Source organism: Alosa sapidissima, chromosome 22, assembly GCF_018492685.1.
Source record: "Alosa sapidissima isolate fAloSap1 chromosome 22, fAloSap1.pri, whole genome shotgun sequence".
Taxonomy (NCBI): Eukaryota; Metazoa; Chordata; class Actinopteri; order Clupeiformes; family Clupeidae; genus Alosa; species Alosa sapidissima.
In genome coordinates this window covers 8,044,497-8,070,219 of record NC_055978.1, presented here as the reverse complement: position 1 = coordinate 8,070,219, position 25,723 = coordinate 8,044,497, and the positions used below count along the sequence as shown (strand labels likewise).

Below are 25,723 nucleotides of genomic sequence, written 5' to 3'. Positions count from 1 at the left end.
CAAAAGGAAGACATCCGACACATATTTTGCACACAAAGTTCGCAACAAAGCATCTACCCTTTACCAAAACACATACTTTAACTGGAACAAACAAAAAGACACACACACCCACACACATACACATATACACACACATGTATACACACCAGGGCTTTGAACCGGTTCAAGGAACGAAAACGAAAACCGGGAACTTTTTGTATTTTACAGGGAACAGAAACGAAACCGGAAACGTTATTATTTTTTATGTTCTGGAACAGGAACACTTATTTAAAAATAATGGTAACCGGTTAATACCGGTTTTATTTCGTTCCTCGTTGCCTAATTAACTAAAAAAAAAAAGCAATTATCTTCCTGCGCACGTTACCATGACGGCTGTGGTTCACTTCCTGTGTGACATCACATCAGACATTCGCTGACTGAATGGAGAGAGAGCGGTGGATTACAAAGTCTCCACTCCACATCTTAAATAAGAGGTAAATTACGATCCATCGTTAATTAAAACGCTCATTCCAAACACAATATCAATAGCTATATTTGTCAACTCCACATTAATGATGGACTAGCAAACATTTGGCTAAATGGCCTTTCCCCCCCGACAGTTGGAATTTGTTGTTGCCCGAGTGGCATAACCACGTGTCTTAATAATGTGGTTACGTTTGTGTGGAAATTTTCTCTTTTAACAATAAACTACACATTTCAAATAATTGTAGGCCTATTTAATTATTATTAACATTAATAATATAATTATTATTATTTAATAATGGTTGTAATATTATTACATTTGGTTTAAGCTGGATGAGAAAGATGTAACATAATTCTATAGCATTAAACAGCTGACAGGAACGAAATTAACCGTTCCGGGAACAGTATTTTTTTGTTCTAACCGGTTCGGGAACGTCAATTTATTGGTGGAACTCATAACCGGAAACGTTATAATTCCGTTTCTGTTCGGAATGAACCGATTGGAAAAAAAAATCGGTTCAAAGCCCTGATACACACACACACGCACAAACACACACACACACACACACACACACACACACACACACACACACACACACACACACACACATACACACATACACATACACATACACACACACACACACACACACACACACACACACACACACGTGCATGCTCACCCTCCAGAAGAGCTTCTTGATGGTGACGTTGCGGTGAGCGGCTGTGTTGAGTTCCTGCAGCAGGACGTAGAGACTCTCCAGACTGAGGTTCTCCTTCAGGATCTCCCCACTCAGCTGATGGAACAGGTGGGCCGTGCGCTCCCAGCTACACACACACACACACACACACACACACACACACACACACACACACACACACACACACACACACACCAAATAGCACACATAATGCACACTTTCAATAATGCACACTTTCAATAAGGAGTGTATGTGTATGTGTATGTGTATGTGTATGTGTATGTGTGTGTGAAATATTCATTGTGTGTGTGTGTTTGTCTCCTGATTAAGGAGGACATCCCCCCATCATTTATATCTACCCTCAGGAAGATGGAGAAAGTGTATGTGTGTATGTGTGTGTGTGTGTGTGTGTGTGTGTGTGTGTGTGTGTGTATTCTTACCCTATCTTGTTATATTTTTGAAGTGACGAGGAAGACATGCTACACCTCCGCTTGTATAATGGATCCAACATCAGTGTAGATTTCTGGGAAATTCCACAAACACCAACACACATTACTATAACATCTGGCAATACAACAACATTACGCAACATTATTTACAGGGCTTTGAACCGATTTTTTCCAATCGGTTCATTCCGAACAGAAACGGAATTATAACGTTTCCGGTTATGAGTTCCACCAATAAATTGACGTTCCCGAACCGGTTAGAACAAAAAAATACTGTTCCCGTAACGGTTAATTTCGTTCCTGTCAGCTGTTTAATGCTATAGAATTTTTCTCATCCAGCTTAAACCAAATGTAATAATATTACAACCATTATTAAATAATAATAATTATATTATTAATAATAATAATAATAATTAAATAGGCCCACAATTATTTGAAATGTGTAGTTTATTGTTAAAAGAGAAAATTTCCACACAAACGTAACCACATTATTAAGACACGTGGTTATGCCACTCGGGCAACAACAAATTCCAACTGTCGGGGGGGAAAGGCCATTTAGCCAAATGTTTGCTAGTCCATCATTAACGTGGAGTTGACAAATATAGCTATTGATATTGTGTTTGGAATGAGCGTTTTAATTAACGATGGATCGTAATTTACCTCTTATTTAAGATGTGGAGTGGAGACTTTGTAATCCACCGCTCTCTCTCCATTCAGTCAGCGAATGTCTGATGTGATGTCACACAGGAAGTGAACCACAGCCGTCATGGTAACGTGCGCAGGAAAATAATTGCTTTTTTAGTTAATTAGGCAACGAGGAACAAAATAAAACCGGTATTAACCGGTTACCATTATTTTTAAATAAGTGTTCCTGTTCCAGAACATAAAAAATAATAACGTTTCCGGTTTCGTTTCTGTTCCCTGTAAAATACAAAAAGTTCCCGGTTTTCGTTTTCGTTCCTTGAACCGGTTCAAAGCCCTGATTATTTATGCCTCTGTAGGCATGCTACAATCTATGAGATTCATAAATTGCAGGAGTGTGTCTGCTTACTCTTATAATAATATAGAAGTGCAGATCTTTAAGACAACCCCCCCCCACAAAAAACACACTCACATAAACACACAATTGTTAACATATAGCAAAACAGCAATGTGTGTGTGTGTGTGTGTGTGTGTGTGTGAGTGTGTTTGTGCGTGTGTGTATTAGTGTCTGTATGTGTCTGTATGTGTGTGTGTGTGTGTGTGTGTGTGTGTGTGTGTTAGTGTCTGTATGTGTGTATGTGTTTCATTTGCTCTTACAATAATATAGCTGTTCCAGGAGCTCTGCAGGTGGAGGTAGATGCGTGACGTGAGTGACACCGCGTACAGGTGCAGCTCCGCCTCCCTCTCCCCCTCCGCCCCCCCTTCCTCCTCCTCTTCCTCTTCCTCTCTCTCCCTCTTCACCATCATCAGCGAGCTCTTCAGCAGCCTGCCCAGCAGTGAAGCCCTGCGCCCCGGCGGCGCCAGTGCCCGATCAGGAGGCATCCCAGCTGGGCCGCGCCACCCCCTGGACCTCCCCTGGCTGGAGAAGTGAGGAGGGGGGAGAGGGGAGGAGGCGCAGGAGGAGGTGGCGGAGCGGGAGGGGATGGAGTGGGGGTCGGTCGAGGACGGCCGGGACAGCAGAGGAAGCCCCAGGGTGTTAGGGTTGGGGCAGGAGGCCGAGCGCAGCTTCCTCAGGGAGTGAGAGCGGTCATCGTTTATGTCCTGTTCACCATGCCTGCAGGGAAAGAGTTACATTAACATTTACATATTTATATAAGTGTGTGTGTGTGTGTGTGTGTGTGTGTGTGTGTGTGTGTGTGTGTATGTGTGTACTACTGTGCAAAAGTGTAATGTAAAAAAACAAAAAAACATTACACAGTTCTTTACTGATCAATTCCCTCACAACATACCCATGCAATATAGGCTAGAAATCTAGACACACCCTAGCGGCAGCAAATGTAATTTGCAGCCAGGGTAGTCTAGCAACTCTCCGTTGGCTTGCGAGTTAGAAAAATGAAACTTCTATCAGGCCAATCACATCGTGTATAGAGTCGGCGACGGTGAATTTCCGCGTGAATTTCTGGCTAGTTGAAAAAAAAGAAGATGGATGCTGCTGCTGGCGAACAGCGGCCTTTTTTACAGTAAATTGGCAAAAGTTTGATCAACTAGCCAACTAGCTCCGCTGGTGGGAAAATGCAAGGGACTAATTGTAGCCAGTTCTAGCGCTATCCTATTGCGTGCAGAGGAAATCTGAAAGACAACCGTTTATCCCGCCCCTCGGATTGAGCAGTGCCTATGGTAAGTTCCCAGACCCTACATCTTGATGTGGGTCTGTCTGGTCAGGCTACATGCAATGCACATTAACCTAAACAATCCTAAATCAATTTCACCATTTTAGAAAAGTAAGTAAAGAACATTTGACAATCATAATAAAATAGTACCTAATAACAAAGTAAAGTTGAGGAATAAAAATAATTGATTAAGAACATTTTTGGAACCTTCATATGTCCCAAACATACAAACCCATCATGATATCAAATCTATTTATTTTTGCTGTGTGGATGTTATTTCATGGAACTTTAATGGGCAACCAAAGGCAAGGCAAAAAGAGATGCTTTGAAAAACTGACTGAAATCTAATCTTTTTTTTTTTTTTTTTTAATTGTAATAACAAAATATCACTTCTGCTATGCAGTGCAGTACCCTCCATGGCCACTGTGTGGCGCTGTTACTGGCGGCACGACTGGAGGCTAGATCTCTAATCCTGGGGTTTGGAAGCTGGACAAGGCCATATTCATCCAACCAATTTCCTCTCTTTAAATCTCAAGTGAGATGCGGGGATGAGAGGCAAATCTTTCAAGATCGGCAGTGGAAAAATATCCCAAACTGCTTTTAAAGGAGTGCTGACCTAGATTGGAGTCTCGTGTGTAATTTCAAAGCATGAACAGTTTACTGTTTGTGCATGACACACAACACCTGCCTCAGAAAGAAAAAGAAAGAAACAAAGAAAGAAAGTTAGACAGACAGACAGACAGAAAGATGCTCTGCTAAGAAACAGTAGAAGTCAGTTTAATTTATTGTAAGTCATTTACTTGGAATACTTGTCTTCCACTCAACAGAAATGACACTATTCACATATCAAGTATTACACCCCCCCCCCCCCCCTCTCTGTTCTCTGTGCATCAGCACGTGTGTGCATCTCCTGTGTCTTTCTGCTCTGTGGCACTTTCTCACATCCGCTACAGAGGGACTTAATGACCTCCCCTGAGCCCTGCAGATGAGCAGGAGGAGGAGGAGGAGGACGAAGAGGAGGAGGAGGTAGAGGAGGACGAGGAGGAAGAGGAGGAGGTGGAGGAGGATGAGGAAGAGGAGGACGAAGAGGAGCAGGAAGAGGAGGATGAAGAGGAGGAGGAAGAGGAGGAGGATGAGTGGGGGAACCCTAGGGAGGGAGGGAAAAGATGGGATGCGTTCAATGTGGACGATGACTCTCATGAGACTCTGCCTCTTTTCCTGTTTCTTTCAGCATCCATCTCTCCCTCTGGGTTTCATTTTATTCAAGGAAGCTTTATGGCACATTATTAAATGTTTTATTAAAAGTTACAGCAACATTATTGCCAGAGGCACATGAATACAAGCAAAAAAAAAGAAAACGAATATTGCAAATATATCTCTTATAAGCTGTTGTAATTGCATGCTGTAATTGTATTCATGTTATAAATCTCTCTGTTTCTCTCTCTCTCTGCTGATGTCTGTACTGGCATGGCCTTGTAGTGTAACCAAATGTACTAAAGCAAGATGTCCCATTCATAATTAAATGTCTACACAGTACACACAGCTAAACACTACAGTGTATTACTAATAAGAACAGATAATAACTGCTATTGCTCTCCATCCCGTTGGACTCCGTTGTGTCAGCTAGATCATTCTATCACTGTGTATGTCTACTGGTATGCACTGTGTGTATGTATATGTAATTATGTTTGTTTGTATTTATGTATGTAATATGTATGTATGAGTCTTTGCCCTGTGTATTTACATTTAGTCATTTATATTTATTAATTTGGCAGACAAATGCAACCAAAATGAGGAATAACATTCGAGCTACATGGCAAAGATGACCTTAAGTGACAACAATACTACCACAGTAACAATACTACTACCACAGTAACAATATTACTACCACAGTAACGACAATACTACCACAACAAGAATACTACCACAATAACAACAATACTACCACAATAACAATACTACTACAATAACAACAATACTATGACAATAACAATACTACTACCACAGCAACAACAATACTACCACAAAAACATTAATACTAACACAATAACAACAATACTACCACAACAATACTACCACAATAACAACAATACTACCACAACAACAATACTACCACAGTAACAACACTAATACCACAACAACAATACTATCGTAAACATGCTAATTACCCACCCGTTTCGTTCGAAAATTCTAAAACAACAATGTTTTTTAATACTTCAATATAACATTTGATAAATGAACCTTACATTTTTCAGTAGCCATAGGTGTGTAGATTTGAACAAAATCTAGTTTGGTTGTTACCGGGGCTTTTACTGCCTGAAATATCCGATTTTGTTTACCATGCTCGGAGTTTAGTGCTGGGCTGGTGGATGCCTATTTCCAACCTTTCTCACAGCACAACGGTTAGACCAAGAATTCTCATCGCAATTCAAAATTCCACTGGAGCTCCTAGCGGATTTGTACACGCAGCCTTACAAGACTGTTTACAGCTCTTCGAGTCACGGTAAAATTAAATTTGTGATACATAGCTAATTTAGATACACTTATGGTGTAGGTGCTTGCGTTTCTTTAGGAATCCGCCGTCTTTGTTTGTATAGAAATGAATATTTAGGGACGGTTGGTAATACTACCACAATAACAACAATACTATCACAATAACAACAATACTACCACAACAACAATACTACCACAATAACAACAATACTACCACAACAACAATACTACCACAATAACAATAATACTACCACAATAACAATACTACTAATACAATAGCATTTGTAATAGTATTTGTAATGACAGCTGTAATAACTGTTGTGCCGTCTGTATACTCGCAGATGTTAGATATAATGCATGGCTATACTTGCAGATGTCAGATATAATGCATGGCTATACTAGCCAGTGGTGGAGGAAGTACTGAAACCCAGTACTTAAGTAAAAGTACAAATACACAGAGAAATATTTACTTTAGTAAAAGTAAAAGTACCACAATGACAACCCTACTTAAGTAAAAGTAAAAAGTACCTGCTTTTAAATGTACTTTAAGTATTAAAAGTAAAAGTATTTGCATAATGATTTATTCTCTTAATATCTATATTCTAAAACGAAAAATCAGTATGGGCTGTGGCATTTTAATTAAGCTAGTTTTAGGTTATACTCGACTAGATAGTTTTAAGCTAATCCAATTGTGCTTACCATCTGTGGCCCAGTTTACATTCTGACCTACAATTCTAGAGACTGTAATTCTGGTTGATCTGCTGAGTAATATCATTCAGCAAAACACGAGAGCCTGAAGTTTAACGGGGTAGACAAGGGAAACGTCGGGTGGATCGTAATGCCAATTATGCTGATTGAACAGAAAAGTTGCTGAGAAAGGTGTCTTTATGATTAGGTTCAGTTTCACTTGCGCAGACGCATAGACATTGAATGAGCGCTCACATTACTACCCCCCAATTGTAGGCTATGCATCTTTATTTGATCACACACAATTAAGGAATATTTCCTAATCTGGAAAATGAAACAACCGGTTCATTAATAGTCTACCATTAATTTGTGCCGCAAATGATCAGACGTGTGACAGAAGCATGGGCAACGTCGCTGATCCGCGGATAGCAATCTCATCGGAGAGGAGGCCCTAACGCTGCAGAGAACAGACAGAGAAAGGCACAGAACACAGTTGCATGTACAGTGTAGCCATGGGTCTGGTGAATATAGCTACCGAATGCAGATGGCTACAAGCTCACGCTTTGCCTGGTCTAGACTAGAAGCTTATGTTTCTAAGAATGCACGTAGCGCTCCAGAATCTTTGGCAGCAACCCCCCGGTAAAACAAACGTGTTTGTCAGAGAGAAAAAAAAAACTGATCATAAAATGTATCGTAAAAAGGAACGATGGTGTTGTAGAAATGTAGCGGAGTAAAAGTACAGATAATTGCTGTAAAATGTAACGAAATAAAAGTCAAAAGTATGCACTATAAATTTTACTTAAGTAAAGTACAAATACGTGGAAAATTTACTTAAGTACAGTAATGAAGTATTTGTACTTCGTTACATTCCACCACTGATACTAGCACATGTCCGATATAATGCATGGCTATACTATACATTTATGTTCTCCAGAAATCTTGTTTCCTTGTCTGTTTTCGTGCTTCATTTGACAGTAATGTGTTTGCTCCACTAAACACTTTAATTTCACTTTCCCCATTTACACACACATGCAATCAGACACACACACACACACGCACGCACGCACGCACGCACACACGCACACTCTCTCTCTCTCTTACACACACACACACACACACACACACACACACACACACACATACACACACACACACACACACACACTCTCTCTCTCTCTCTCTCTTTCTCTCAGACACACACACACACACTGAGACAGACACACACACACACAGTACTGACGTAGTGCTGAGACAAACAAGGATTTTAATTGGGCATTTATGGCAGTGTGGTTTCCGCCTTGTCTTGTGCCCTAGCAACCGGACAGATGACGCCAAAACAGCAGTCGCAAATTTCCCCTCGTCGAGCAGAGCTTTCAGGCCCTGTCAGACTCCGTTGACATTCCGCTCTCAAACGGAACGCGAAACCACACAAGCTAATATTAATGAATGGCAGGCGAGCCAGAGTAGCTGCATTATATCAGAGAAAGACGGAACATGGTGGACGCTGTCAGGTTCTAATCTCCATAGAGAGAGAGAGCAGAAATACTGTTCCAACATGCAGGCATGATGATTGGTTCCATCTTAAGACATGATAAGTTATGAAACAATAAAATAAATAGCTTGTTTGTGAAGTCATTATTACGGTTGTGCTTACAACATCTTTACAAAACAAATGACTAATATGTACTGTTTAAGTCATAAAAAAGTGTCAATGCTGATCCTACTGTGAGTGTGTCTGAGTGTGTGTGTGTGTGTGTGTGTGTGTGTGTGTGTGTGTGTGTGTGTGTGTGTGTGTGTGTGTGTGTGCATGTGCATGTGAGTGTGCGTGTGTATGTGTGTGTGAGAGACAGGGAGAGAGTGAGAAAAAGTGTGGATGTCTTTTAAAATTGTCTATCTGCATGTGTGTGTAAGCGTGTGACAGTGCAAAACAGCACAAGCCATCAGTCTCATTCTCTGGACACAGTAGCATTAAAAAATCATGTGAAACCCGAAGAAGCCTGATGCTATTCCCCTCTCTCTGCCTCAATAAATCGGGGACATGTTCATCTCTGAGTTTCTGAGTCAGAGCTCTGACTCAAAGTGCTCTTTTAGTGCAATTACCTGAGCTCTAAGTGGCCTTGAATACAGCATTACACGTTATGTTAAACGTCACGGCTCTGCTACCAGAAAGCCAGCAGGCTGTCTGTAACTCACACTAAAGCATTTTGTTTGGTTCAAGTGTCAGCCACCACAGCAGGAAGCATAATGACAGGTTTTCTTAGTGTAATGGCATCTTAAATACAGCTGGTCACAGTGAAACTCTTGCTTGCCTTCAAACAAACACCGTTCATACACACACACACACACACACACACACACACACACACACACACACACACACACACACACACACACACACACCAGGTACAGACACTCTACTTCCTCTTCTTTCTCTTCACTCAACTCCAAAAAAAAACATTCCGCAGCTTCAGCATTCCTGGGCTCCTGTTCCATCTCCAGGACAACCCTCCCCCGCCGACAGCTACCGCTTCCTCCCGCTGGGAGTCAAGGTGACAAGCATCATCACTACAGAGACCACGTCAGCACCTTATACTGCAGCCATAAAAACAACATTACAGCCCAGTAAAGAGACGTGGGCCCCACGGCTGCTATGCAAAGGAGACAAGGACCTACACCAACAGATCTTTGAATTTTCCTTCAACTACACTTTGACTAACACTTCGGCACTCTCATCTTCTGGTAATAGCATTGATTGTTGTAGTATTAATTGCTACCTAAGGGTCTCCTCTACATTATTCCTCATTTTTTTGGTTAAGTCGCTTTGGATAAAAGCATCTGCTAGATGAATAAATGTAAATGTAAAGAGCTGACTGTGAACCACATCTGAGCCAGAAGTAAGCCAGCACCAGCTGGCACTAGGGGGTTGCCTATATAATGAGTTTTATAGGCCTGTGAGAAGGTCTACAGAGCATAGGGAGAGGTGGGGAAAACATTGCAAGAGAACTGTAGAGACGTGCTAAAGAAAGCAAGAGACAGTTGTGTAGACCAGAGGGTACACCCACACACTGAAGCACTCCTAGTGAAGTTATATATGTACAGATATGGATGCAAACATAGTGCAAACACACACACACACACACACACACACTGAAGTGCTCAAAGTGATGAATGATGTACAGATATATGGATGTAAATCAGTTTGTAGTCGGGTAAGTGCAAACACACACACACACACACACACACACACACACACACACACACACACACACACACACACACACACACACACACACACACACACACACACACACACACACACAGCCTCAGAAGTTACAAGGGATTGTGCCCCTGTCAGTAAAACAACACAGTCAACAGCTCTACCTTATGGCAAACACTGGTAAACCATCACGCATGTAGCGGCTGACAAGCTCAGAGAGGCCTCCTCCTCCAATCTGTGCCAGCAGAGACGTCTACTGTTCTATCAGTGCCAAAAGGGAAGCAATTAAAAGCTTGTCCCTCCTCTTGTTCAAACACAAAGGAGCATGTAGTGCCAGCACGGCAAACACACACACACACACACACACACACACACACACACACACACACACACACACACATAGACACACACAAGGGTCTTCTTAAGGACTGGCTGGACCCGCGGGTCATTAGAGTGTTAGGCAACGGTGCTGATAACAGAGGAGCCGTGGCAGCTTGACACATATGACGTGGGCACTGTCAGACTTTATATTGTGTCAGCCATGATGGATGGCAGCTAATGACTGTTAACGCTGTTTGAGATAAGAGATAGGGCTAGTTTGTGTGAGCCCAGTGTGTGTGTATCTGTATGTGTGTGAGTGTGTGAGTGTGTGTGTGTGTGTGTGTGTGTGTGTGTGTGTATGTTTTGAGTGCTAGTGTATAGATTTGTGTTGATGCTGTTTATGTGTGTAAACTCTTTGTGCAAGACTTGAATGAGTTTGTGAAAAGGTGTGTGTGTGTGTGTGTGTGTGTGTGTGTGTGTGTGTGTGTGTGTACCTGGATGAAGAGTCTCTCCAGTCTGTAGTCTCAGGAGGAGCAGAGAGAGTGGACAAGAGCACACCACCTATTCCTGCCAGAGATGGAGGGATGGACAGAGAGAGGGATGATAGGGAGAGGGATGGACAGAGAGAGTGATGGTCCGAGAGAGGGATGGACAGAGAGAGATGACAGAGAGAGGGATGGACAGAGAGAAGGATGGACAGAGAAAGAGAGAGGGATGGCAGAGAGAGGCATGGACAGAGAGAGGGATGATAGAGAGAGGGATGGACAGAGAGAGGGATGACAGAGAAAGGAATGGTCAGAGATAAGTACAAAGAGAGAGGAGTGTGACATGGATAATAATATTTTCCTCTCTCTTTCTTTCTATCTCTCTCTGTACCTTGGGCATTCTATTCCTCCCACTGTCTGCTCACACACACACACACACACACACACACACACACACACACACACACAAACACACACACACACACACACACACACACACACACATACACACACACACACACACACACGCACACAAACATCCAAAGACAGGCAGACAGGCAGACAAACACACATTCCTTCTCCCCATTTCTGTCAGAATCCTGCCTAAATTCCTTACTTATAGAGAAGGTAAATACACTCCTTGTAGAAACACACTCCTCACAGAAACACACTCCTCACAGAAACACATTCCTCACAGAAACATCTCTCTCCTCATCCCCAACCTGGGAATCTGAAACCTCTTCACTTCACACAGTCTGGCCCCATGGTGTACTCTCACTGGGGTGTCCAATAACTTCACCTCGGGCACCTAAAACCCCGCCAGCCATCTGGGGACCTACATACAGTGTATACTCTACACCTGTGCTCTCTGAAAGGTATAGCTCGCAAGCTAACAGCAGCTCCCCACCTGTTTCCGAGTAGCTCTTCAAAATGTTCAGAGAAAATGTTAAAGGAAATCGCCATAATCACGCTGCAAAAGAGCTCCGGCCTGAAGCGTCCGTGGGGTGATCCAAAAAAGGTTTAATAAAGAACTGCGAGTGCTATTCTTTATTCATAAAGTTTTACGAAGAGAATTTGTCATAAATGCGAACTCACAGTCTACAAACAGAGAAGGCAAGGGAGTTGAAAAGAGCCTTAAAAACCGTACAAAATTCATTCAGCATAAACTATTAGTAGCTCTCGGCCATTCATTTTGTCACACATACAAATCATTACTCTATATACTGTTACATAGTGCACATTAAACAAGTTCTTCCCCTGCTGGCATATGCATCAAACACAACATACACCTGTATAGAGAAGGCTTTCTAAGGACACCCTTTCTAAAGGGGGGCGGGGGGGTTAAGGAGCATGTTGAAACTGTCAGAAATAGCCATTGAACACAACATACACCTGTGTAGAGAAGGCTTTCTAAGGACACCCTTTCTAAAGGGGGGGGGGGGGGGCATTGAACACAACATACACCTGTGTAGAGATGGCTCGCAGGTGAGGTAAGGAGCATGTTGAACCTGTCAGAAATAGCCTTGTCTGTGCCTGCGTTACCATACATAGCCTGGGTGATTTAACAGCGTCTGCCTTACCATACATAGCCTGGGTGATTTAACAGCGCCTTATCCTCACACTCCACTAAGCTGCTTTTCTGTGCTGAGCTATAGGCATGCATGTATGCACGCAAATACACACACACGCACAGTCGCACACACACACACACGCGCACGCACACACACACACACACACATACATACACACACTTATCAACTTACAAAACAATCTACACAATATCACAAAAATACACGGTGTATGCATTATTACAGACTCTCTCTTACACACACACACACACACACACACACACACACACACACACACACAGACACACATGCACGCACACACACACAACAGAGCTGAGAGCATCTGCAGACAACCTCTCTAAGGTAATATTCAAGTGCATCCAGTTAAGCCTGTACCTCTTGACTTGACTTGACAGTGGAGCATGCTGTTAATAAGATCTCAGCAGCTTATCACACTGCATTGGGCACGCATAGGGAACATACATTTGGCCAGCTTGGAGTTCAGAACTTCAACAGCTACTCAAGCACCTGGCATCAAGGCCTACCTAATCAAGCCCTAGCCACTGTGAAATTGCAAAAAAATCTGCTGATTTTTTATTTCCTTTTTGTATCACATGGATTGGAAAGGCATTAACATCCTGCAATTACTTATCATAATTCATTTTGTTCTTAAAAATAGTATTTTTTTCTTTTTTAAGAATGGATTGTTACCTCACAGCCAGGCTTGGAATTTCACCATTCTGGAGGCAAGGCCACTTGGCCTTCAGTTGGGCATATTTGGTGGGGGGCACAAAGGCCACATGTCAGGGTACCAAGGCCAAAGTTAACTATACAGTAGTAGGCTATAAAAAATGATCAAAGTTGTATTTAGCCTATTCACTGCAGTAGACCTGCATCACTGTATGAAACATTACAAAAACATGAAACATGACATATTACATAGAACTGTAAATCATCTGATCATCTAATATTTAGAGATATCTAGGCTATAACATTTATTTTATATTTGGCCTGTTATAAAATCATGTATTGAACAATTTTGTCATGAGCATTCTCTCTCCCTGGTAACAACCTTAATTGATTCAATTCTCTGCCACTCTGCTCACTCTCTCTCTACTCTGCCTAACGAGCTCCACCTGGCTCCGCCCTGCTCTGCTCTTGTTACCTGGCCAGCTGCGCTGCATTTCCCACTCACCATCCTCACCTTGCCCCACTCTGCTCTAATTACTCTGCCAGCTGCACTGCATTTCTCCACTAACCTCTCCCAGTATATAAAGCCCTGTTTTTCAGCCAAGCCCTGTCAGATCGTCTTCAAACCTGGACCAGTAACCTGCCTGCCTGTCTACGCTCTGACTCCTACCTGTGATTCGGATCCTTTCTTGACTGCCTCCCTGCTCTACTGCCCCGGTTATCCCGACCTGCCTTCCGGATCTTCTCGATTACTCTCCGATCTCCAGCCCCCCCGGTAACTCGAATCTGCCTTCTGTCTCTCCCCACGTTTAGTGCCTAGCCCTGGTCTGTACTACTGCCTGCTGTTCACCTTGCTGTTGTGTGTGTGTGTTCCCCCAGGCCTCCGACCACCAGCCCCGACGCGTCACCACCCTCAGCCCGAGACGCCGCTCGATCACTGGGACACACACACACACACTCCGCACCTTGGACTGGAACCCCCCGGAAACTTGGAAAACCCCAGAGCCCCGAGAACCCCTGACACCCCTGGCACTCCTAGCACCCCTGGAACCGGAACCTCCGGAACCGGAACCTCCAAGACCTCACGTTTCTCACTCCTCTTCCCCCCTGAACCCTTCAATAAAAAGACTGAATTTGAACTTGCGCTCTTGGGTCGTCTTCTGTCCGTGACAAATTTAACCACAGCTCGGCGTTAAGAAACTCAAATAACCTAGATGCATGCTTAGCATTTTGTGATCATTAGGCTACTTTCACAAACTCAGTCAGCTGTCCCCTGATTTACCAATATCTAGGCGATATTTGTAACATTTATTTTGTATTTAGCCTGTTATGAAATCATGTGGAACAATTTAAACACATTATAAAACTTAAAGCCCAAATTTGGAGACATCCATGCATGTCGAAATGTACTGCATATATTTTCAACTGCACTGAAAGTGATGTAGGCCTCATTGGCTATCACTCTGACTGATCAGAGGTAGCCATGGAGCACATGATCTCCATATTCAAGTAGGCTATACAAGCAATTATTAAAGAGTTTCTGCTTGAATTCAAAGTATCATTTCAAAGTGTTCAATACGCTACATTTAAACTATAAAACAACTGACAGTTTAAACTATAAAACAACTGACAGCAGCACCAAACAGTTACTGAAGCCTATGTGTAAGGAGCTAAATTTCTTGATTGTCGTAGACATTAATCACTGTAGGACAACTGAAATGAACAGGGCTGTTGCTGGAAATATTTTATTCCTGTAGGTTATACTACCTACCTACATTGCTGGTACATTTTGGAACAGTATAGCTATATTAATTAATTATCTTTAATGTCTTCCGGCAGCCTATATAGGTCACTATATATATAGCTTAGTTGGCTTTTGCATGAATATGACTTGATGTTTTGTAGCCTACATTTCCGTCAGTCTACAGTATTTTAGCCCATCTTTACCATGATAACCCTTCCAAGATAGAACCCTTTCGACGCTCTACTTAGAGAGACCAACCACCACTCATGCCATCGATGTTGAATTTTGGGCGTCTGACGGAAACTGATCAATCTGACCAACAATTAATATCGATTTGACACTCTTTCGCTGTCCGGGTTTGCAAATCATTCATTTAGAACATTTAAGTTGCGCTATTTGTTATTATAATCACAGCACGGCCTTACTATGTTGTCATTACCATATCATTACATTATCGCAATTAATAATCATCATAATCATCATCGTCAGCATGGCATGTCACACTTAGCCTACCTGCTCCACCACTGAGTTCTTATCATGTAGCCTCAACTAGACTCCACCACCTGCTCACTGTCCCTCTGCTCTGGATGCTTGCTTACATCCTCGTTTAAACTCAACGAACTTCAACATGTTGCTGACATATGCTAGCCTACTTGCAATATTGCATTTTTTAAGCTTCTACATTGGTGTTACTTTTGCACTATTGTCACTACCGGCACCCGCCGCAATTTAGTGTAGGCAACTTCGATTAACTTTTGATGCGCTCACAGAATCCTGGCTCTGAGCCAAAATGCGAGGGGTGGGGCCTGACGTGAGCTGTTATTGGATCAGTCGAGTGTCAATATGGAAATGTAACCAATGGGCCGCTGATTGTACTTCCTTTGGACCGATCGTTGGCCAAAATTATTTAATTAGCCTATTCTATCGGCCCAAAAGGTGCGTCGGCCCACCGGGAAAATGCCGCCCATGGTTTTCTTATAAGTCTGGCTATATAAACTAATAAATGCAAATTCATTCATTTGTTTATAATATGTATGTGCCTGGGGACAAAAGATGAAAACTAGCTATGGTTCTAACTCATATTTGCATTGTGTACTTGTACTGATGTCCATTAATATGCACTGTCCCTGTCTAAATAAACAATTAAATAAATATTAAACTGAATATAATATTTTCTGAAAATAATATTTCAGTTTTCGTTCAGTTTTATAATTTTAGATTTTAGTATGTTACTTTGTGCACAATGTATATACTGTACCACACCTTTGATAATGGATTTGTTTGCCTACCTTCCATAGAGGGGGAGAGAGTCCATTGCTGTTTTTGAGATGGAGCTCTGGCAGACTCTGGATTGGTCGCCCTCCGTCCCCTGACCCTGAGGCCCTTCTTCCCAGCATGCTTTGTGGTTGTGAAGACGACACGGATGTGCTGCGAGCGCTCCCGTTCCCGGCCACTGAGGAAGTCTGGAAAGTCATTTACCTTTAGGGAGAAAAGATGGATGGACGACAAAAGATTTAGAAAACCATGAGATGGGGGAGCAGTGGGGAATAACGTCATAATTTCAGTAACATGGCGACCCCTGATCATAATCAAAATGTCATAATCCCAGTGTCATGGCGACCCCTAATCATAATCAAAACATCATAATCCCAGTGTCATGGCGACCCCTAATCATAATCAAAACACTCATAATTCCAGTAACATGGCGACCCCTAATCATAATCAGAATGTCATAATCCCAGTAACATTGGGAACTAGTTTCCATTCCGACCCGTGCACACTTACTGATTCCACTTCCCACTTTGTATCCACAATATTCATCAACCGACACTTTTCCCATGATTCATAATGCAAAAATGACTCGTACTGTTTTCAACTTCCGACTCCATGTATAAAACACTCCTGCCTTAGAAGTTCCTTTAACTTATTTGAGTTGTTTGTACAACCAACCACGGAACATGTTGAACCTGAACTCATTTCCACTGTGGAATTTTCGCTGTCGACAGCTGTTAATATTACCAGAAGTTTAAAACAGTATTGGTTGTCATGGCGGCGCACATAGATAACTGACGAATAAGGTGAATAGTTACCATTCAAAGGAGCATTGATATGGAACGGTGATTAAACTCTTTCTACCAGATCTACTTCATACAGTAGGTGTCTTGATATACAGAATTAATAGCCCCTCTACCAACCTATCAGAAAAGAGTATTTCCTCCGGGATAAAGTCATTGATAAACATCATATCATTCATATACATAATTGATACCGGCATATACAGGTATTCATTTGTATGCATAGTACAGCCTTTCAAATAGCTTTACTGTACTGTAGCAATCCTTTACTACTTGTCCTTGGCCCTGTGTCTATGGCGACAGACAGGCCAATAGCAGGGAGTGATAAATGTGATGGAACACACTGTTCTGCTGCACAGATGTGCTGTCACTTCCAGATGGGTCTTTCCCTGGATTCCACTAGTCTCGCACACACACACAATGATGAATGATGATTCTGTAGACTGGATCCATTTCAGAATATCTTATTACGAAAACATTAGTAGCTTATTTTAGATCAGTGTAAACAAATATTGTTGCAGAATAATAAATGTCCATTCTAAACATGTAATCCTCCCCATCCCCCTCCTCTGCTTCATGGTCCATCTGTAGGCATTGAAGGGAAAAAAGGCTGCACTTTGTATAAGTTAATTTAATTGTGATTTCAAAATGTAGAATGCAAAGTGTATGCAAAGTGTAGCCTTTTCTTTGTTCTTTAACTTAGTCAGAGTCCAACTTTAATTTGGACCACACAAAAACTAAGAAACTAAAAACAGACTGAGTGAAGCCTGCTCCTATCCCTGGGTTCCCCATCTGTAGTCATGACGTCAACGATGAAGACCCGTCCTTGTCTTAGTCCAACACAGACTAGGTCAGACGTGGGCCACAGAAGGGCATGTGAGGTGGGTTAGGTAAGACTCCAGCGTAATCCACCCATCTGGAGAAAGGAACTCCTAAGGAACTTCCACTGATCTCGGGGGAAAGTTATCAGACATCAGGCAGGGTGCACCACTCTCTTGTACCGCAAATAGTGTTGTCACAATACCAAAATTAATGTTTCGATACCGATACCAAGACTTGCGATTTTGATACTTCTTCGATACTTAAAAAAAAAAAATGTATTTGATTTGTCACCACCTTGACATCATCATCAATAATATTGAATATACTGTAGTGTGATCATTCACACCAGTGGTCATCCCAGATTCTGCTTGATTCTCTCCACACAAACACACATGGAAAATGATGGCTTATGTCATATTTCATATATTCTGCATAATTACTAGTAAATATATTTAGCAATTTGAAAGCTATTTTAAAACTATAACTATTTTTAAACTATTACACTTAGGCTATCTTTATCTTTATCTTTAATGTGTGTTCTAGGTCTAATTGAGTGCACATTGGTGATGTGTAGGTGTAATTGAGTGCCTGTCACTTTAAGAGATACGTGAGAGTAACTGACCTTGTCTCACGGTTTTAGTCTAGTGAATAAAAGTTGCACATAGCGCATAAGGATATGTGGATGCAATTAATTATGTTTTGTATGCCATTAGATAAAATAACTGTTCAAAATGTACAAGTCGAAGAAGATCTTTCTGGGATCATAGAAGAGATAAGTGTCTTGCAATGTTCATTAATGATTTTAGCGAGCACTATTGTCAAACGTGACCTGAGCTAGCGGGATAGTTAGCAAGGATCTCTCTTCAGATGTAAAAGTTTGCGATAGTTGCTTAGCCTATTTCTAAATGACATTGAACCCAAATAGTAGGCCTAAATGACCAAAATCCCACAGCCTAGGTAGGTTAGCAACACAAACTTGAAAGATGCAAGTGAGCAAATCAACTTGATATTAGCCTATTATTATGTGTTACCATAGCATCACTTGAACTAGCAGCCATGTCTCGCTGTTTATAGCACGACAACTGCGCTTAAGCACAGCCACAGGTTAGGGGAGGAGGCGTTAGAAGCATGCCTTGTGCACACCATGTTACTTCAAAAGAACACAGTCATTCTCAAAAGTATGGATACTAATAAAATTAGGCATGGTGACATTTTTAATTTCAGGATATTGCGATACTTTTGTAGTATCGGTGCACCGTGCAACACTAACCGCAAAGCCTTTAAAGAGATTATTTAAGATTCATTTTTGTTTTTGTTTTGCCTTGTATACTTTCTAATTCCTGTAGTTTTTTTGTTATTTAAAGATACCTTTCCAATATTCTTATTTGTATTGTTTTTAGAGGTTTCATTTGTGTTCTGTTTATCTCTTTTATATCTGTAAAGCTATAAATAAAGATTATTATTATTATTATTATTATTATTAACACTTTACGGTAAGGGTACATGAATTATCATGAATTCATGCATGAATTATTTCATGATTTATGCATTACTTTATTCCTTTATATCTTATGAATCATCAGGAACTGACTCTTATTCATGACCTCATGGATGAACAACACATCAACTAAAGCATTAGGTACGTGCCTCGTCAAAATTAATTTCTGATTGGACAAGAGGCATTCCAAAGACAGGATAGAACAGAACATCCCAACTCACACTCTTCACTGCCAGAAATCACCCCGACGTGAATATATCATTAATTCAAAACGAGGGAGCAGCAATTTCACATTTTTTAAATAAAATTTGTGCCTATGTGCCTGTTGAAGAAATCCCGCACACTGTCCTTTATGCATGCAAATACTTTATTTCACACGTTTCGGTCACACAGACCTTCCTCAGGTGAATTCAGGAGCCTATGCATACCTGCTTACAGCCAAACCACAGCTATGGGTATATCCTTACCAACCCCACTCTCACCCTTGTAATAATGGATGTATGGAAGTCGCTTTGGATTAAAGCATCAGCCAAATCAATACATAAAGGTCAGCCAAATCAATAAGAAAAATCTACTTGTAAACATAATCTAATTGATGTTTACAATATATATGGAAATTCGATGTACCATTCTTGTCTCATCCCTATAGGCCTAACACTTTAATCTTTAACCTTTATGTCTGCTATACTGTGCTGGCATACTGTATCTGGAGTTGGTTGTAGTGGCTTTCCGCTGTGTGCTCTATAGCCTGTTATTACATTACATTTAGCAGACACTTCTTGAGCCTACAGTAAGCCATCACCATGTTGGCGTTATACAGGCAAGCAACCACAGTGCCTGAGGAGGGAAATGACTGGCTCTCTCAGACAGGCTGAACCACTGAGAGGTTTTTGTCCTCCTGTGCACCATGTACATTCTTGGGCATTTCACAGAATAAGTGGAATTCCAGACCCAGAAACAATACAAGCCTGTGTGAGAGAGCAAGATCTAGCTTAGACGTCATAACCCTTTAGACACTGTGGCAGTTATGGTTGACGGGAAATACATAACATGAATATGTCATCAATACATTTTGTACGTATAATACCAACATAGTAGCCTGGAAAATCCAGACCCTGATAATCTAGAAAGATTAAGGGTCTGGCAAAGAACAGTGTAATGGCCCAACTCGAGGGGCGGCAACAAGCATGCATTTAAAAATCTCACTGCACGCAATTGGATAACACTAGACCATGTTTACTCTGAATTATTTTGGACTTCGACGCAATCGGATAACACTATGACCAATGTGTACTGTCCTCCAACGTTGCAGCGCTGTCTTCATCAGTTTAGCTGGTTCCCCGAATGTTGGGGTAAAAGTAACGTGCATCATTGCTCTTTGCCAGAGTGTCTCGCAAAGACAATTCGATTGTGCTCTCGCGAGAACTCTGGATTTCCAGGGTACCAACATAGTGCTTCTGGAAGAAGAGTGTGATCAGCAAGGAGATGCTGGGAAATACTCAAACAACAAACTTAATTCAGTTTAAAATTAAGTCAAGTGCAATCCTCTTTTTGATCCTTTCTAGTCCAGACATTTTTTTAGTTTAGTTTAGGCCTACTTGCTTTTCCTACCTTTAAAGGTTACTACTAGATAAAAACAACATTCCATTTGTTTGCTTGCTTTAATGAAAAATAGCAGCGAAATGACAATAATCAAACATGTCGTGAGCAGCTGAAAGTGACGGTATGTTTACATCTCAAACGTGTTATCAACTTCCTGTATCGATATGTGCAACAGCATAAAGGACCGTAGTGCAATATTCCCTAACTACTAAGATGTTTCTCGATCCCTAGAGAGTATGACTCCTGTTATGTCGTTTTGTCCATAGTGCATAACTGGAATTCTAGGCCCAGATACAATATCAGGCTGCCTGAGAGAGCCAATCATCTCCCCCTTTAGGCACTGCGGTTGCTTGACTGCATAACAGGCAATGATGATGGTGATGGCTTCCTGTAAGCAATATACATGTAGCATGCAGCAGAAAGCCACTGCAACAGACAGACTCCAGCAACCAAACCATCTGAATTAGGCCATGTCATCATCTTGTTGATAATTTGAGCTTAGGGCATTGCTTTATGTCTAGGCATGTCCTCTTTTGCATGCATCTTCCTTTAGATATTTGAAGAAAGTGAATTCTTAAAGTAAAAATCTAAATTCCATTCTGTCTGTATTTTTTTATACCCTCGTAATTTAATCTCTGAATATCTCACAGAAGTACTGGAATTCCAAGCCCTGATAAAACATCATCCAGGTAGCCAGTCTGTCTGTACAAGACCCAGCCTGTCCAGAATCCTGTGACATCATCTCCTTTAGGCACTGAGGTAGGGACCACAAGCCAAACATTCTAGCAGAGCTCTCCTGGCATTTACACGAGTAAACAAGCCAGACAACCAGACACACACACACACACACACACACACACACACTGAATAAGTGTAGCCTCAACAATGTGTTTCTGTGATAAATGAGCTAAGCTGTAGACTGATGAGGTGTCGTTAATTTCATTAAATTCCATGTTGTGGAAGAGGGGTCCTGGGTCAATCCTTCGGTTACTGTTAAGGCTGCTGATTTGGGGAAATAACAGATTGTGATTATTTTCTTTTTTTATGTGACAGGACAGTGGAGAATGACAGGAAGTGAGTGGGAGAGAGAGACAGGGTGGGATCCGGAAAGGACCACAGGGCGGGAATCGAACCCGGGTCGCCGGCGTATGGTGCAGGTGCCCCAGCCAGTTGCACGATGGCTGGGGCCAGATTGTGATTATTTTCTGACATATATTGCGATTTGATTTGCGATGTAATTTTTAAAAGCAAAGCTTCGTTTCAATATGGACTACAAGTTGGACTTCTTCTGATTGGTGGGCATGCCTAGTGCATGAGAAGCACAGCACTCCTGATAGGTGAGCTTCACTGTCTGTCACAAAAGGAGGATGAATATAAAACTCTTAGATGTGACAAGAGTGCTGGAGTACACATAACATCCTATCAGCAAACAGAGAACATGGCTTTGTTAGTTCAGAGAGAAATGGTGTGTAAAGATGTACTGAACCCATATCCATTTTTAATGGTACAAACAGTCCCTGGTGCACGCCCAAGTTTATGGAATTAGAATAGACTCATACAGTATGTTTTCGTTTTGTATGTGTGATTGTGCGTATCACACTGTAGAAATTATTTGTAACTGAAAAAATTATTTGTACAAGTAATTGTTAATATTACAAATATGCACTAAACTTACAAATCTATGAGAGACTCAAGGCTTGTTTCCAACTGGTGAAGTAGACTGCTAGTTTTCAGTGGTGTTTCAGTGGATTAGCATTCCCCTCCACATCTCAAGTTGATACACTTCAAACTGACATAACAGGTTTATACTGGCAGTTGTGCACCAGCTCTGTCTTTTATTCTGTTGCCTCTATATAAATATGATTTAATTGTTTTACTGCAAATTGAATTCTTCTCAGTTCCACCCACCCCACAAACCCCCTCCTTCTCTCCCTCTCCTCATCCTTCATGTCTGATCATGAGGGTCAAAGCTTTTTGTGCAGTAGACTTCTGTAGTTTAAAAACATTCATCACATTGTGTGTGTGTGTGTGTGTGTGTGTGTGTGTGTGTGTGTGTCCATGTGTATGTGTGTCCATGAGAACATTGCATCAGGGTGAAAACTATTTGGGTGGGGTGTAGTGTCCAGGGAGCAGAATAAGGCGTAGGCCATACACGGCTGAAGCCCATCAAAACAGTGAGTGTGTGTGTATGTGTGTGTGCGTGTGTGTGTGAGTGTGTGTGTGTGTGTGTGTGTGTGTGTGTGTGTGTCTATGTGTGAAAATACCATTTGCAATAGCTTTTGAAATCAAGTTGGACTTCACTATGGATTCAAGCCAAAAACAGAGGGTAGGCTTACATCACTTCAGACAATTTGTTAAAGAAAAAAGGAAGAAAGAAAACTAGTTAGTAGGGAACTCATATAGTCTTCTAGGCATGAGAGGGAACTCATATAGTCTTCTAGGCATGAGAGGGAACTCATATAGTCTTCTAGGCATGGGAGGGAACTCATATAGTCTTCTAGGCATGGGAGGGAATTCATATAGTGTTCTAAGCATGGGAGGGAATTCATCAAAACACTGTTTAGTCAGTATAACGCAACAGGTACTGGAGATTGAAATTCCTTCCATTCAAAATCTAGCCCAGGCCTACAGTTACATACATAACTGTTTTGTTTGAAACACATTAGAGTAAGCATAGTAATTAATTATTAGTCAGAAGGAGATAGAAAATAATTAAAACACAGAAAAATGAATGTGAACAACAATGCATCTATTTACATCTACCTGAATGCATCTATGAATGTGAGTTTCCTCTGTGGGAACTTTTCCAAATCACTGGCAAAGGTTACAAAAGCCACCTGCTGCCATGCTGGCTTCCTAATTGAGTTTGACGCACCGGGATCACCAAGCACGTTCGGCACTATAATTAGCGAAGCCCGTCTGGGAGACGGAAGGGGACAGTTTACATCGCCGTGGGTTACACAAGTCCTGACCTTTACAGAGACATGGCTCTCAGTCAAGCGAGGGAGATAAATTAAGCTGATGTGAAGTCTGAGGGAAAAGTGTTGCTATTTATGAGCGTGCAGTACATGGGTTTGTGTCAGTCTGACTGATTCTCTCTCTGTTACTGTCTTTTCTATACATCTTTCTCCTGACACACACACACACACACACACACAGTAGTTTTCACTTTTTCAAGACAATCGGGAGGAGAGGGACAATTGCAGAAAGACTTGCACCCCAGTGCTGATACACACACACACACACACACACACACACACACACACACACACATGCGCACAATGGCTGCACAGACAGACAGAGACAAACACACTCACACACACACACACACACACACACACACACCCACCCACACACACTGTCGGCACTTTCACAATAAACATCGACACATATAAATTATTATTCTTGCAAAGTTGTTTCAGACATTCTGAACACTTCAGTTTCTATTCTGAGTTTAATTCTGACAGCTGTCATATCTACTTGATTCCATGCTTATTGATGCCAACTATGATTAGATTACTTATTCTTGTCAAATGATGCCAATTGTTAATATCATGTCGTTACTCACTTTGCATATAAAAGTCTTCTGAATAAAGTATCCATAACCATGATGTTATCGATCATAAAAAAAACACCAACTCAATCTCTTACCAACTCAACGTCAGTAATGTCTCTGAAACAGACGGCCTGTTGGACGGTGCGCGGGGGATACTCCGTCAGGTAGATGCTGTCATCGCTCAACACTACGTGCATAAACACCTTGTTGATGGATTCTGAGACTACAACGCAAGGTTCATAGGCACGAATCCGCTCGTAAACATCGCGCTCGGTGTTTCTCTTCAGAAATGAGTCCAGTTTTACGTTGCTTCTGCAAAGTAAACCATCGGCTTTGGCCATGTCAAGCGGCATATCTCGAGAAAGCTACACCTGCCTCCTCTTCAGTGAGTTGCGCTCGCTGCGCGGCGAAGTACCACTTTCTGACTTCAGTTTTCACATTTTCCCTGGTACACAGGACACCTACATCTACTTTTCCTTAAGTTTTCGAATAAAGTTACACTCATGATTAGCCTGTAAGTTGGGAGTTGAGACTCGACCAGCGACCGAACAAATGGGAGAGCGGTTCAGGCAAGCGTGACACACGATGACTTGAGACAGCCTCCCTCCGCCGTATGACGCCATAGGATGCACACCGTGCCAGGTCCCAGAGAATTGGCTAGGTGAGCCCTGTCTCTCCGTAAGTAGTGAGTGGTAAGTAGGCCACTATGTTCGAAACTAAAAGAAGTCACTTCGCATCGCCTCAATATGTCCACATTTTATTCCTGCATGTTGATGGGGAGCACTCAAATAGGCTATAAAGAATGTCAGTTTAAGTCACTTCTTAAAGGAGAATTCCGGTGTGATATTGACCTAAAGTGTATTGAAACATGATACCGAGTGTGAACGTATGTCTCATAGCCCATCTCGGCTTGTCCCCTGCACTCCAAAATCTGGCGCTAGTTAGCCGATGCTACCAACAGCTTTTTCAATAGTGGTGCTTTGGCATCGGGCTAGCCATGCAAATAAATCACTGTTTTACACCCATTTACGAGGCTCAATGCAT

General features: G+C 41.8%; 1 protein-coding gene across 1 annotated transcript in view; it reads right to left on the bottom strand.

Moving 5' to 3' along the window:
• Positions 1-25,237, bottom strand: part of c22h12orf56 (chromosome 22 C12orf56 homolog) — a 31,133-nt gene extending 5,896 nt beyond the window's left edge. Inside the window, exons 1-6 of the mRNA XM_042079402.1 lie at positions 24,775-25,237; positions 16,416-16,605; positions 11,134-11,206; positions 2,909-3,365; positions 1,604-1,686; positions 1,146-1,290 (exon numbers count right to left, since the gene is read on the bottom strand). Coding sequence (XP_041935336.1) covers positions 1,146-1,290; positions 1,604-1,686; positions 2,909-3,365; positions 11,134-11,206; positions 16,416-16,605; positions 24,775-25,032 — 1,206 coding nt within the window. The 5' untranslated portion in view covers positions 25,033-25,237. The remainder of the gene's footprint in view (positions 1-1,145; positions 1,291-1,603; positions 1,687-2,908; positions 3,366-11,133; positions 11,207-16,415; positions 16,606-24,774) is intronic.
• Between the last annotated feature and the right edge of the window lie 486 nt (positions 25,238-25,723).